This window comes from Gymnoscopelus microlampas (genome assembly GCF_963454915.1).
Source record: "Gymnoscopelus microlampas genome assembly, contig: SCAFFOLD_91, whole genome shotgun sequence".
NCBI classification, from domain to species: Eukaryota; Metazoa; Chordata; class Actinopteri; order Myctophiformes; family Myctophidae; genus Gymnoscopelus; species Gymnoscopelus microlampas.
The window spans coordinates 82,674-95,436 of record NW_028155619.1 but is presented as its reverse complement, the minus strand read 5'-3'; the positions used below and the strand labels follow the sequence as shown (position 1 = coordinate 95,436).

Genomic DNA, 12,763 nt, shown 5'->3' with positions numbered 1-12,763 from the left:
TGGTCCCTTGCCATGCAAAAAAAAAAAAAATCTTACTGTATGGTGTGTGTGATATGAAATGTGATAATCACAGTAATACTTAATCATATTCCATCATATTTATTAGATATTATATTGATACTTTAGCTATTTTCTCCAGCTCCCTGTGGTGCATGAACCCCCCACCATTATTGTGTGGGGTGGGTCTATGATGGACCCACCACGCACAATAGTGGTGGTCCCCAGGTTGCTCTTAATCAGGATGGTGGTCCCGGGGGTCAAAATAGTTGAAACCCCCTGATCTAAGGTTCTTCTTCTCTTCTCTTTCAGATTGAAAACCCCAGGTATCTTCGAGAGAGGCCCATCCCTCTGTCTCCGGTAGGTTTGTGTTCATTTTGACATAAAAATGAACACATATTTAGTCGACTAAAACTAGACAAAAACTAAAACATGTCAGATGACTAAAATATGACTAAAACTAAATGGAATTTTATTTAAAAGTCTATGACTAAAGCTAAATCAAAATCTCTCTCCCTCTCCCTCTCCCTCTCCCTCCCTCTCTCCCTCTCTCCTTCTCTGCTGATCTTGTAGATCTTCAAGTCCAGTCTGGGGGGGAAGAACAGCACCTTGGCAGATGAGCAAGACTCCCTGGTCTTCACACCGAGCAGCAAGGAGGTAAGCACGGACTCACGTAAAGTAACTAAGTACATTTACTCAAGTACTGTACTTACCGCAAGTGCAATTTTTCAGGTATTTTTACTTTACTTGAGTATTTCCAATTTCCAATACTAGTTACTTCTACTCCACTACATTTCAGAGGCAAATATATTGTACTTTTACGCCACTACAATTATTTGAACACTTTAGTTACTTTGCAGATATAAATGACTACATTATAAAGCATACATTAACCTCTTTAGCCCTATTTTATACCTAGGCTATTTGGAAATAGCAGATCTACAAGCTCACAACGCGTCGCGATGCGACGCGTTGTGAGCTTGTAGATCGGCTATTTTCAAACATTTCAGTACTGGTACTTTTGAGTACATTTTGATACCAATACTTTTGTACTTTTACCCAAGTACATTTTGAACACCAGACTTTTACTTGTAACAGAGTACTTTTCCACCACTGTGTCGCTGACTTAACTTGTGCATCCATAGTAACAGATCAGAGCAGGTTTTCTCAAAGTGGGTGGAAGGTCCTTGACATGAATAAAGTTAGAGAAACACTGTGTTATGCTACTGTACATCCTTGCGTACGACTGTCGTTGTTAAAACGTCTTAAGAGGCGAGGCCGGTCGGTGCTTTATGAAAACAAAAGAAAACAAAAAAAAATAGAAGGACAAAAAAAGCGCTCAGCTTGCAGTGATGACAGTTCTTCCTTATGTGGACTTAAGCTGAAAATCACATTCTGAAAGCATGCTTTGAAGTCCCAACCCACCACTACCACACACACACACACACACACACACACACACACACACACACACACACACACACACACACACACACACACACACACACACACACACACACACACACACACACACACACACACACTAGTCGCCTTTAACTCGCGCTGTTAAATATAAGACTGAGCATGACTTGGCTCTAATAGCCGTGGCTTTTCATGTCTCCCCCAGGGAACGCACTCCACTCAATTAGATCAACCTCTCAGAGAGAGAGAGAGAGAGAGAGAGAGAGAGAGAGAGAGAGAGAGAGAGAGAGAGAGAGAGAGAGAGAGAGAGAGAGAGAGAGAGAGAGAGAGAGAGAGAGAGAGAGAGAGAGAGAGAGAGAGAGAGAGAGAGAGAGAGAGAGAGAGAGATAGAGGATAGAGAGATATAGAGGTCGACACTCATCGTATTGAGCTTGTTGGCCCGGCCTAATGCTGCTGCTCCGTTTCTGAAAGGAAGAACGCACGCACGCACGCACGCACGCTTTTAATTGTCTATAGAAAATAAATGCATTGAACATTTGTGCAAATCTTTGAATATAAATCTTTGCTTCTGCTAAATCCTATCAGTATGTAGCTTTATCAGCGGTGCTCCAACTTTTTTTCATATACCTCCTCAAAACCCACAAGGCAAATCTTCGTACCATGGGCGACCGGGCTTTCTGCTCGGCCGCCCCCGAACTGTGGAACGCCCTCCCTGTCCACCTGAGAGCTCCACAGTCAGTTGATTCCTTTAAGAGAGGACTAAAGACCTACCTTTTTAGCAACGCATTTTTTTTGCCGGTTTTTCCTCTAGGCTTTATGCCCCCATGTTTTAATAGTTTTCTTTTAGTTTCCTTGTTGTTGTTGTTTTGGTGTGATGTTTCTGTTTTTATGCAATTGCCTTCTGTAGCACTTTGAGATTTCTTGTAAATGTAAAGTGCGTTATAAATAAAATCCATGATTATTATTATTATTAACTTTTCCATATCAAGGACCACCCAAAATGATATGTATTTGGCCGCGGACCATCATCTTAAAATACGTTGCTACAGGGACCCAGATCAGAGTTAAAAACGTTTGCTTTAAAACATGTATTCAATAGGGGTGTCACGATTCACTTACCTCACGATTCGATTCAAAATCGATTCCTAGGGTGCCGATTCGATTAAAATTGCGATTCTGCGATTAATTGATATTCGATTCGATTCTGCGATTTATTGCGATTTTCTAGGGTGCCAATTCGATTAAAATTGCGATTCTGCGATTAATTGATATTTGATTCGATTCTGCGATTTATTGCGATTTTCTACCCCAAATCACTTTGCTTTAATTATACTAGAACATTTTAATATAAACCATGAAAAGTTGAATCATACACTTCAATGCAGCCAGATCATGTCAGTCAGTCTTTCTGACATTGATTTCAGACAAAGTGCCAGTGAAAAATGAACAGACTTTAAAAAAAACAAAAACGATTTTGAATATTTTGAATCGATTTTAAAATCGTGGCATTAAGAATCGCGATTTATTCATGAATACATTTTTTTTGACAGGCCTAGTATTCAAAGATTTGCACACATTTTTTTCAAGCTTTTTTACAAGCTTACAACATGTCACGTGTTGTAAGCTTGTAGATCAACTACTGTATGTCCGCTTTGTTTTTGTTTTTTTTTGCATTTTTATAAAATGATTTAATGTGTCAGCAATTTATTATTATATTTAAGTCATTTCTCATATCTGTCCTGTGCAATGTGTGATTACGAACGAAGCCTAAAAGGCCAAACATAAATAAATACATTTGTATTCATATGTTCCAATGTTCAAACACACAATGACATTGTTACTTGCAATTATTTGTATGACAATTAATCGTCAATCCTTAGATTTGTAATCGTGACAGGAAGCCCTAGATATCTGGCCCCTCACAAGCATAGTAATACAAGTACACACACACACACACACACACACACACACACACACACACACACACACACACACACGCACACACACACGCACACACACACACACACACAGTTCAAACAGACTGCATAGGGACACAATTAGCTCTTAACGCTGTGTGCGGACGAGCAGAGATGAAAGGCCTCCAGCCTCCAGTGTGAAGTAATGGCATGTAATGGCAGCGAGATTGTTGGCGTGTGTGTGTGTGTGTGTGTGTGCGTGTGCGTGTGCGTGTGTGTGTGTGTGTGTGTGTGTGTGTGTGTGTGTGTGTGCATATCTATTTGATGTTTTTTCCCACATGACGATTTGCCTACGCTTGGCTTTCATGTTGCCATGATGTCGTTGCTCTCGGGCAGAAATCGTGTATCTTCATTTTTCAAACCTTTTTACGTTTTTATTTTGTAAATGAAAAAAAATACCGATCTACAAGCTCACAACGTGTCGCATCGTTGAGCTTTGTAGCTTTTTTCGGTATAAAAAAAAGACGTTTTAACTCATTCACGTGCCAATGACGTGTTTGATGTGTGTTTTTTCCAACGCCCACTACCCGAGTAGATCCGTGCTACAGCCAATGAGAGCACAGGACTGGGAGGTCTTGTGATCACTCGTACAATAAGAGCTACTCGGGTGGCTTTGGTCACGGCTTCCCCGACATTTAGCTTTGTCTCTATAAAGTTGAGGTACAGCATTCTCCGTAAAGAACTGACATGACGGTATGACACACCGCGGCTCAGTCGTCTTCATGGTGCATCTAAAGCCTCGTCTCTCTACTGTGCGGTCGCAGGTCTTTTTGCAATGAAACAAGCGATGGATCAGTGTTGATTTTGACAGCACAGTTTGATGTAGTTTTAGTCATAGTCTTTTGAAAAAAAAAATCCATATATATCCATATCCATATTTTAGTCATCTGAAATGTTTTAGTTTTTGTCTAGTTTAGTGGCCTAATATAAAATTATAGTCGACTAAATCTACAGTTGATTTAGTCGACTAAAATGTGTGTTGGCGGTGCCTTGATGGCGTCGTAATGGCTGATTTTACACTTGGTTGCATGCTGAAAATAGCCGATCTACAAGCTCACAACTTGTCGCGCTGCGACGCGTTGTGAGCTTGTAGATCTGCTATTTTCAGTAAAACACCCGAGCGCAACCAAACATAAAATGAATTGTATTTTAGTTCTACTGGATCTGTTCTCCATTAGTCCCGACCCTCACTAACATTTTAGTCTAGTTCTTATTTGTCATGATAGCTTAGTTTTTATTTAGATTCCGTCAGTGTAAAAAGGTAGACGACAAACATTTTTCGTCATAGTTTTAGTCTACAAAATCAACACTGCGATGGATCTACTTATCGTATTTGCCCATTCAGAATCCCATAATTTTGTAAAGTGGTGGAGTGTGTGTTGTGTTGACCAGCTACTGATGTTGTTGTTGGTGGACGATCTGATTCCTCTGGCAACAACTCCTTGTGATATCTTTCCAGCTGAGCTTTGGCATTTGAAGTATTTCCGAAATACTTTATTTTACCTTTGCAAACTCTGCAAACCGTATGAGTCATGCCAAGCTTGCTTTATCGCCCGGTCCGGGTTGACGGTGAAATCCAAAGTGTTGCCAAATGTTTGCTCGCAAAGACCGCGGAGGCGGCTGTATTTCTTTTTCTTCATCCTCCAATTTAGCGGGCAGCAGAAACACTACACGACCCTTTGTAGCCAGTACAGGCCACGCTGCTTATTGTGCAATACCTACGGGGGCTGAGAAGGCACCTATAGAGCACCGAAGTCTGACGTAATTTACACATCCTTCCTGGGTCGCAGTTTCCCGCCCCCGTTCTGAATTCCCATAGACGTGTTTAATATCGCGTCAAATAAGAACTGTGTTCCAAAAATAAACAAATGACCCCGGTGGTTTGACTCTTATGGATATGCATAGCATCAACTGACGGTGAGAAAACGGTAATGTTACTTCCGCCAAATTAGTTAAATTTTCGCATGAAACGGACTGTTTCAAATATAAGTGACTGACTATCATAAACGATACAGAACCTCCTCCCTGACGATATCGCCGAGACAGTTTGTTTATTTTTGGACCACAATTCTTATATGAGACGATTCTAAGATGACCCAATGTTATTCTCCATAGAAAAATGACTTCTACGACCCAGGGGATGAACGAGTGACGTCAGGACTTCTGTACTCTATAGACATTGCCGACAGCAATAAATAAATAAAAGAGAAAAAGTATATTTTGGGAAAATTAGATTCTGAATCCGATAACATTAAAATCGGGATTCTACCTTTCTGTGTGGAGTTTGCATGTTCTCCCCGTGTCCCCTAGGGTAGGTACCCTCACAAAAACATGCAGTAATCCTGGTCACTATACTGCCTCCCCCTGGCCACCCGGGGCGCCTGATGGAGGGGAAAGGAACTGGTTGGAATAACGTGTTCCTTCCACGCGCTACGTCCAACCAGGGAAACTCTCCCCTGTCAGGTGATAAGAAGGTCAGTTGGCTCTCATGCATTGAAGGAGGCATGAGCTCGGCCCTGGCCTCCCTAGGTTGGCAGAGGGAAGGTAGTGCCCAGGATTACATAGACAATTGGCACTGGGTGTAAAAAATTGGGGTTGCAAAATCGTTGGATAAAAATGTAAGTAAATAAAATATAAAAGAATCGCGATTCCTGTATGAATTTTTTATTTTTTTGGTAACACCCCTAGTATGTCTAGGCCTGCTCACTCATTGAAGGAAGCATGAGCTCAGTTCGGGGCCCTCCCCAGGCTGACAGAGGGAGAGTAGCGCCCACGATTACAAGCTTAGGCGATTGGCACTGGGTGAAGAAATGGGTTACAAAATCATGGGATACATTTCTTTTTTAAACACCCCTAATGTGTCCCCTCCACCCCAGTGCCTTACAGGACAGGATGGGGGGAATCCCCCTGTCTGTCTGTCTGTTTGTCTGTCTGTCTGTCTGTCTGTCTGTCTGTCTGTTTGTCGGTCTGTCTGTCTGTCTGTCTGTCTGTCTGTCTGTCTGTCTGTTTGTCTGTCCCCTCCACCCAGTGCGTTACAGGACAGTATGGGGACAGTAAGAGAGTGTGTGTGTGTGTGTGTGTGTGTGTGTGTGTGTGTGTGTGTGTGTGTGTGTGTGTGTGTGTGTGTGTGTGTGTGTGTGTGTGTGTGTGTGTGTGTGTGTGTGTGTGTGTGTGTGTGTGTGTGTGTTTGAAGTCCTGACACTCTAGCTGTCCTCCTGCCTCTCCCAGTGACTCTTGAGTCATCATCAGTAAATTAAAAGGGTGTTAGGGTGGATTTCGGGAACTCCGAGCCCTGGAGGATTATAGAGCCATGACCACACATGCACAGACCTGCTCACACACACTACAAAAAAACAAAAAAAACACATGTTTCTTTACATAATATATTGTTGTAATAAAGGTTCCTCAACTCTGCCTTTTTTAAACAATAGAAACAAGGAAAATGTTTCTTTTTTAGATTTTTGCTTTTTTCCATATTAACCGATTAAGGCCAGGAACGCATGCATGTGTGTAATTTTTTGATTTGAGCACAAACACACTATTTTACACTTTGGCTATTCAAAAATAGCAGATCTACAAGCTCGTAGCGCGGCACCGAGTGCCGCGCTACGAGCTTGTAGATCTGCAATTTTTTTTAAAAACGTGAAAATGTGTGCAAATCTTTGAATATATATATATATATATATATATATATATATATATATTTAAAGCGAACATTTGTAACTCAAATATTTGCTTCTGGGGGTCCCTGGAACAAAATATCTTGAGATGGGTGTCTGTGGGGAAAATACATATACATTTTGGGTGGTCCTTGACATGAAAAAGTTTGAGAACCACTGACATAGTAACACATAGTAACACATAGTAAACACACATTAAGGATTCAGAAGACATTCGAATGTTGAAGAAGGTTTTCATCAGACAGTTTTCAACAGATAGTCGTTTTAGAGTCATTAAATGGTTAAAACTGTAATATTTTTTAGGATTTAAATTCCTAAATAGGAAAAGTAGCTTATCTACTAGCTCAAAATGTGTCGTTTCGAGCTTGTAGATCTGCTACTTTTTGATGCTTTTTGTCTCTCTCTCTCTCGCTCCCCAGAGACCCTCTGCCATGGCGTGGCTGATGTCTCGCCACAGTGCAGGAAATCACTGTGACATCACTTCCCTCTAATCCCCCCAAAAACCTAGTGTGAAATTCAGCCGGGGTCGAGGGGTGATCCACACCACATGTCCTTAACCACCGCCACACACGGATGCACGCGCACGTGCACGCACACACGCACGCACGCACACACACACACACACCCCCCCAGTGGTGTAAAGTAACTAAGTACATTTACTCAAGTACTGTACTGTAAGTGCAATTTGAAGTTACTTTTACTTTACTGGAGTTTTCCAATTTTCAGTACTTTTACTTCTACTCCACTACATCTCAGAGGCAAATATTGTACTTTTACTCCACTACAACTATTTGAAAACTTTAGTTACTAGTTACTTTGCAGATATAGATTATTACATTATAAAACATACATTAAACACTTTAGCCCTGTTTTATACCTAGGCTATTTGAAAATAGCAGATCTACAAGCTCACGCGTCGCGATGCGAGCACGCACGCACGCACACACAATTCCCCCCGGCAAGTTAACAAACGCTTAGGCCACAGACAGTCACACCAAAGTCTCATCCTCCGCCCACTAAGCCCCTCAACGTTTCTCAACGTGTGTTCCACGGTCCCCAGCGTTTTAGAACCACATACTATAAGATTAAACTACTGACGGTGTTGATGAGAACGCTGACTGTACTTTTCCTAAGGAGCGATTCATTCATGGCCATTCCAGAAGAAACGGATCACTTGAGTCATGGATGCTCGTGTGCGTTTTTCTTTTCTTAGCTCGGGGGGTGAGCTGGGCTTTTAGGGAGTGAGTATACAGAGTCCCGCAGGAACGCGTAGTCCCGCTTAATCCCTCCACAACACACCCAGACAGTGCATAGTCACACCATCGCACGGCAGCGCTAAAGCTAAAGCTAGGCCCGCCGCGTTTGATATTGGGGGAATTCAATTAAGTGGTGGATGAGGCTTTAAAGGAAGAATTTCACTTCTGGCGTCACTTTTGCACCTCAACCCGTGCTTTTGTCTGCACCCCAGACACGTTTTAGTCTGGATTGTTTCAAATATTTAGATGTGTGATACTCATGTGAGCAAACCCACTTCTATCTTGTCTTTTCAAATGTGTATGTATTTTTTTTTTATCGACGCATCAGTCGTAAAAGCAGTCATTGATGTGTCCTTATAGACACAACTAAAAAAGATCAACACCTTAGACGTCATTGCACGTCCCTGCTTCTCATGACATGAGAAGCAGGGACGTGACACATTTTGTAATCGATATTTCATTTTAACCCATTACAACCGGGAACGCATCTGTGTAACCACTTAAATCATTATTTTATACTTTGGATATTTAAAAATAGCAGATATACTAGCTCATAGTGCGGCACAGAGTACCCCGCTATGAGCTTGTAGATCTGTATAGCTTATAGATCTGCTATGTTTTAGAAAATGTGTGCAAATCTCTGAAAATATATATATATGCTTTGAAGCGAACATCTTTAACTCCAATCTGTGCTTCTGGGGGTCCCTGGAAAAAGATATTTTGAGATGGGGGTCCGGAGCCAAATACGTAATATTTTTTCGGGGTCCTTGACTTGGAAAAGTTGGAGCACCACTGATATAGCAACACACTGTTAGGATTTAGAAACCATTCTTAGATATGTATTTGGCCACGGACCCCCCATCTCAAAATGTTTTGTTCCAGGGACCCCCTAGTAGCAAAGATTTGAGTTACAAATGTTTGCTTTAAAATTATATATAGTCAAAGATATTCCACAGAGTGCCACGCTATGAGCTTGTAGATCTGCTATTTTTGAATATCCCAAATACATCTAAAAATGACACAGATACTTTCCCGGTCTTAATGGGTTAAATGTCCTAATGTTAGAAACAAACACCTATTTATTTCTTTAGCACAATCTGCACATCCATCTCGGCCCGTTCCTCTGGCACGATCACACTGCATTAAAACTCTAGCTCAGGGGTCTTCAACGTTTTCAGGCCAAGGACCCCCCAGCTGAGAGAGAGATGAAGCAGGGACCCCCTCTATATTGTATCAAATTGTGTTTCAGATTAAACTTTTTCTTGACTGCTCTTTTTTTTCCCTCTACACCTGTACTTCTTTGCCAAAAATAGCCGATCTACAAGCTCACAACGCCTCACGCTTGTAGATCGGCTATTTTTGGCTAAAGTTCTCCTCAGAAAAGGGAAACTAGGCTTCAAGTGGTTAAGGTAAAAAAAAACAAAAAAACATATCACACAAAGATTTGGCGGACCCCCTGTAGTAACTCTGGGGTCCTCAGTTGACCCCTAGGGGGTCCCCCTGTTGAAGACCCCTGCTCTAGCTCTTTCTCCTGTCTGTGTATTCTGTCTCACGTTGATGAGGGCACAGCAAACAATCCCATGACCCAGAACAACAACCATCTCTCCTCTGGTAAGAGAGTGCATAGCACACCAATAAGGCTAGATCATTGGGGTCCCAGAGACCCCCTGGAGAACCCACTCAAGGTCCCCTGGGGGTCCCTAGACCCCCATTTTGAGAACCACTGCTGTAATGGTCCATTTGGTTCCTATGAAATAACTAATAGGACACCTGCCTCAGCCCTATTTTATACAGTATGTAGGCTATTTGAAAATAGCTGATCAAGCTCACAACGCGTCGCATCGCGACACCTCTCTGAGCTTGTGGATCTGCTATTTTCACTATTTTAAAATGTTTTTTTTTCATAATAATTATAATAAAGGAACATTTTTGCAACATACAAGGTTTTTCCACCCCGACAGCAGTGATATACTGTAAGTGCGTTGTCATCAAAGTGACCTCCTCCTTCTCCCCCTCCCGTGGGTGGGGGGGGGGGGGGGGGGGGGGGGTGGGGTTGCCAGTAAGCTCCATGCAGCTCTGGAAAGACCCTTGTCGTGTGAAGTTCCAAGCGGCCCAACACACTAATGGCCACAGCTTAACCCTTTGAAACCGGGACAGCATCTTTTTACTATTACAAAAATTGCAGATCTACAAGCTCATATCGCGGCTACGAGCTTGTAGATCTGCTATTTTTGAAAAATCATGTAACATTTAGTAACATGATAAACACATCATAGTATAAACAACTTTTTTTTTTTTTTTAAGCAAACATTTTTAACTCAACTCTTTGTTTCTGGGAGGATTCTACAAAATGTCTTCTAAATCCTAGCAGTTTTCTGAAAAACGTATGTTGCTTTAATACAACAATATTTAATGCTTTAATACAACTTTTTCAAGTCAAGGTCCACCCAAAATGATATGTATTATTTGGCCACCGACCCCCATCTCAAAAAAGAAATTAGTTCCAGGGACCCCCACCCTACCAGAAGCAAAGATTTGAGTTACAAATACAGTTACACTCGGTGCCGCGCTATACAAGCTCGTATATCTGCTATTTTTGAATAGCCCAAAGTCTAAAACATGGATACAGTGGTTACACACAGATGCGTTCCCGGTCTGAAACCTGAGGCGATTCTTAAAAATGTTTTCTAAATCCTAACAGTTTTTTGAAAAAAAAAAAGAATTCAAGATTTTTCAAGACTTTTCAAAAATAGCAGATCTACAAGCTCATAGCGCGGCACTCGGTGCCGCGCTATGAGCTTGTAGATCTGCTATTTTTGAATAGCCAAAGAAATCTAAAGTGACACAGATGCGTTCCAGGTCTGAATGACTTAACAGTGAGGATCAAGTCCCTTTGCTTTCCAGATGGCATAATGATGCAATCTCTTTTCTGTCTTCATCTCCTCTGGGACATGGTGCTAGTCTTGTGGCTCTCTCGGGGTCTCTGTAACTCAAAGGAACGGGGGGCCTCTCTCTCTCTCTCTTATCTGATAGTTTTACAGTGCTTAGAAGGAGGAGTAAGACATTGAGCCTTAAACTTTGGCTCTGGAACATGGCACATGGCACGGCTAAGCTGGCAAGCTGTACGAAAAGAACCCAGAGATTTTATTTTTTATCTGAGATTGCATAAAGGTGCCATAATGATTAAGTTACTGCTGTGCTGGTGGCTCTGCCTGCCTAAAGCAATTCTTTCTTCTTCTTTTTTTAACCACTTGAACACTATGGCTGTTCTGGGACAAACATTTAGCTAGAAAACGGCTGATCTACAAGCTTAAATTGCAATGATTTGCGATAGGGGTGTGCCGATACACTAATTTCACGATACAATAGAGCACCGAAGTCTGACATCACTGCCAGTAGAGGGCCAGTAGAGGGCGCTGTTCCAGGGTTCTTGGCTTTATTTTTTTGTGTTGAAATCCCCATTTGGGAATCTTAGATCACGTCATATAAGAACTGTGTTCCAAACATAAACACACCACCCTGGCGTTTTTGTCAGGGGGGGTGGCTCTGCATCGTTTATGATATTCATTCATATTTGATACAGCCTGTTTCTGGCAAAAATGGAATTAATTCTGCCTTAAAAGTCTTAAGAACTACTACTTCCGGGTCTGAAATCACTGTCCCTACAGCAGCCTCGTTCATCGGAAATGTAGTCTTTGGGTTGTTTGACTCGTTTCTAGTGTTTATATTGTGTTACTCTTTGGGTAAATGTGTACATTTACACATTCAGTCGATGCTTCATATCCATATGAGTAAAACGCCAGGGTGGTGTGTTTATTTTTGGAACACAGTTCTTATATGAAGTGATCTAAGATTCCCCAATGAGGATATCAATACGAAAAGTAAAGCCATGAACCTGCGGAATGCGCCCTCTACTGGCAGTGACGTCAGGACTTTGGTGCTCTATAGGATACACGATATTGGGCTCACGATATCGATACAATACGATATATGGAACTTTTTTTATTATGAAAATATATGGGGGGGGGGGAAAAGCAAATGCAAACAAATACTCCTGTTTTTGCATTATTATTATTATTATTATTGCAACAAATATATATTTTTTCGTCTACACAAAAACGTATCGCGATATATCGCAGGACGATATATCGGCACCCCTGATTTGCGAGCTTGTAGATCATCATATTTCCAGCGAAGATTTTGTTTAGAGCGAAAACATGAGGGGGACTAGTAGGGAGATTCCGTTCAACTAAGTGTATATACTGTATATATATAGTGTTGAAGTTAGAAGGAAAATTGATTTCTGAGGGTTCTGTGTATAGACAGACTATATACGTAGATGCATTTGTTTCCTCTTTTTTTACCCCAAAGTTACGGTATTATCAGGACAAAATACATTGAATTGCTTTGATGCGATGCGAGAGTGCGGTCT

General features: G+C 41.5%; 1 protein-coding gene across 1 annotated transcript in view; it reads left to right on the top strand.

Moving 5' to 3' along the window:
* Positions 1 to 309: 309 nt before the first annotated feature.
* LOC311041362 (centrosomal protein of 112 kDa-like) overlaps positions 310 to 12,763 on the top strand; it is a gene marked incomplete at both ends in the record, with an annotated part of 91,953 nt that continues 79,499 nt past the window's right edge. Inside the window, 2 exons of the mRNA XM_084086275.1 lie at positions 310 to 357; positions 571 to 654. Of these exons, the coding sequence (XP_083942401.1) occupies positions 310 to 357; positions 571 to 654 (132 nt within the window). The remainder of the gene's footprint in view (positions 358 to 570; positions 655 to 12,763) is intronic.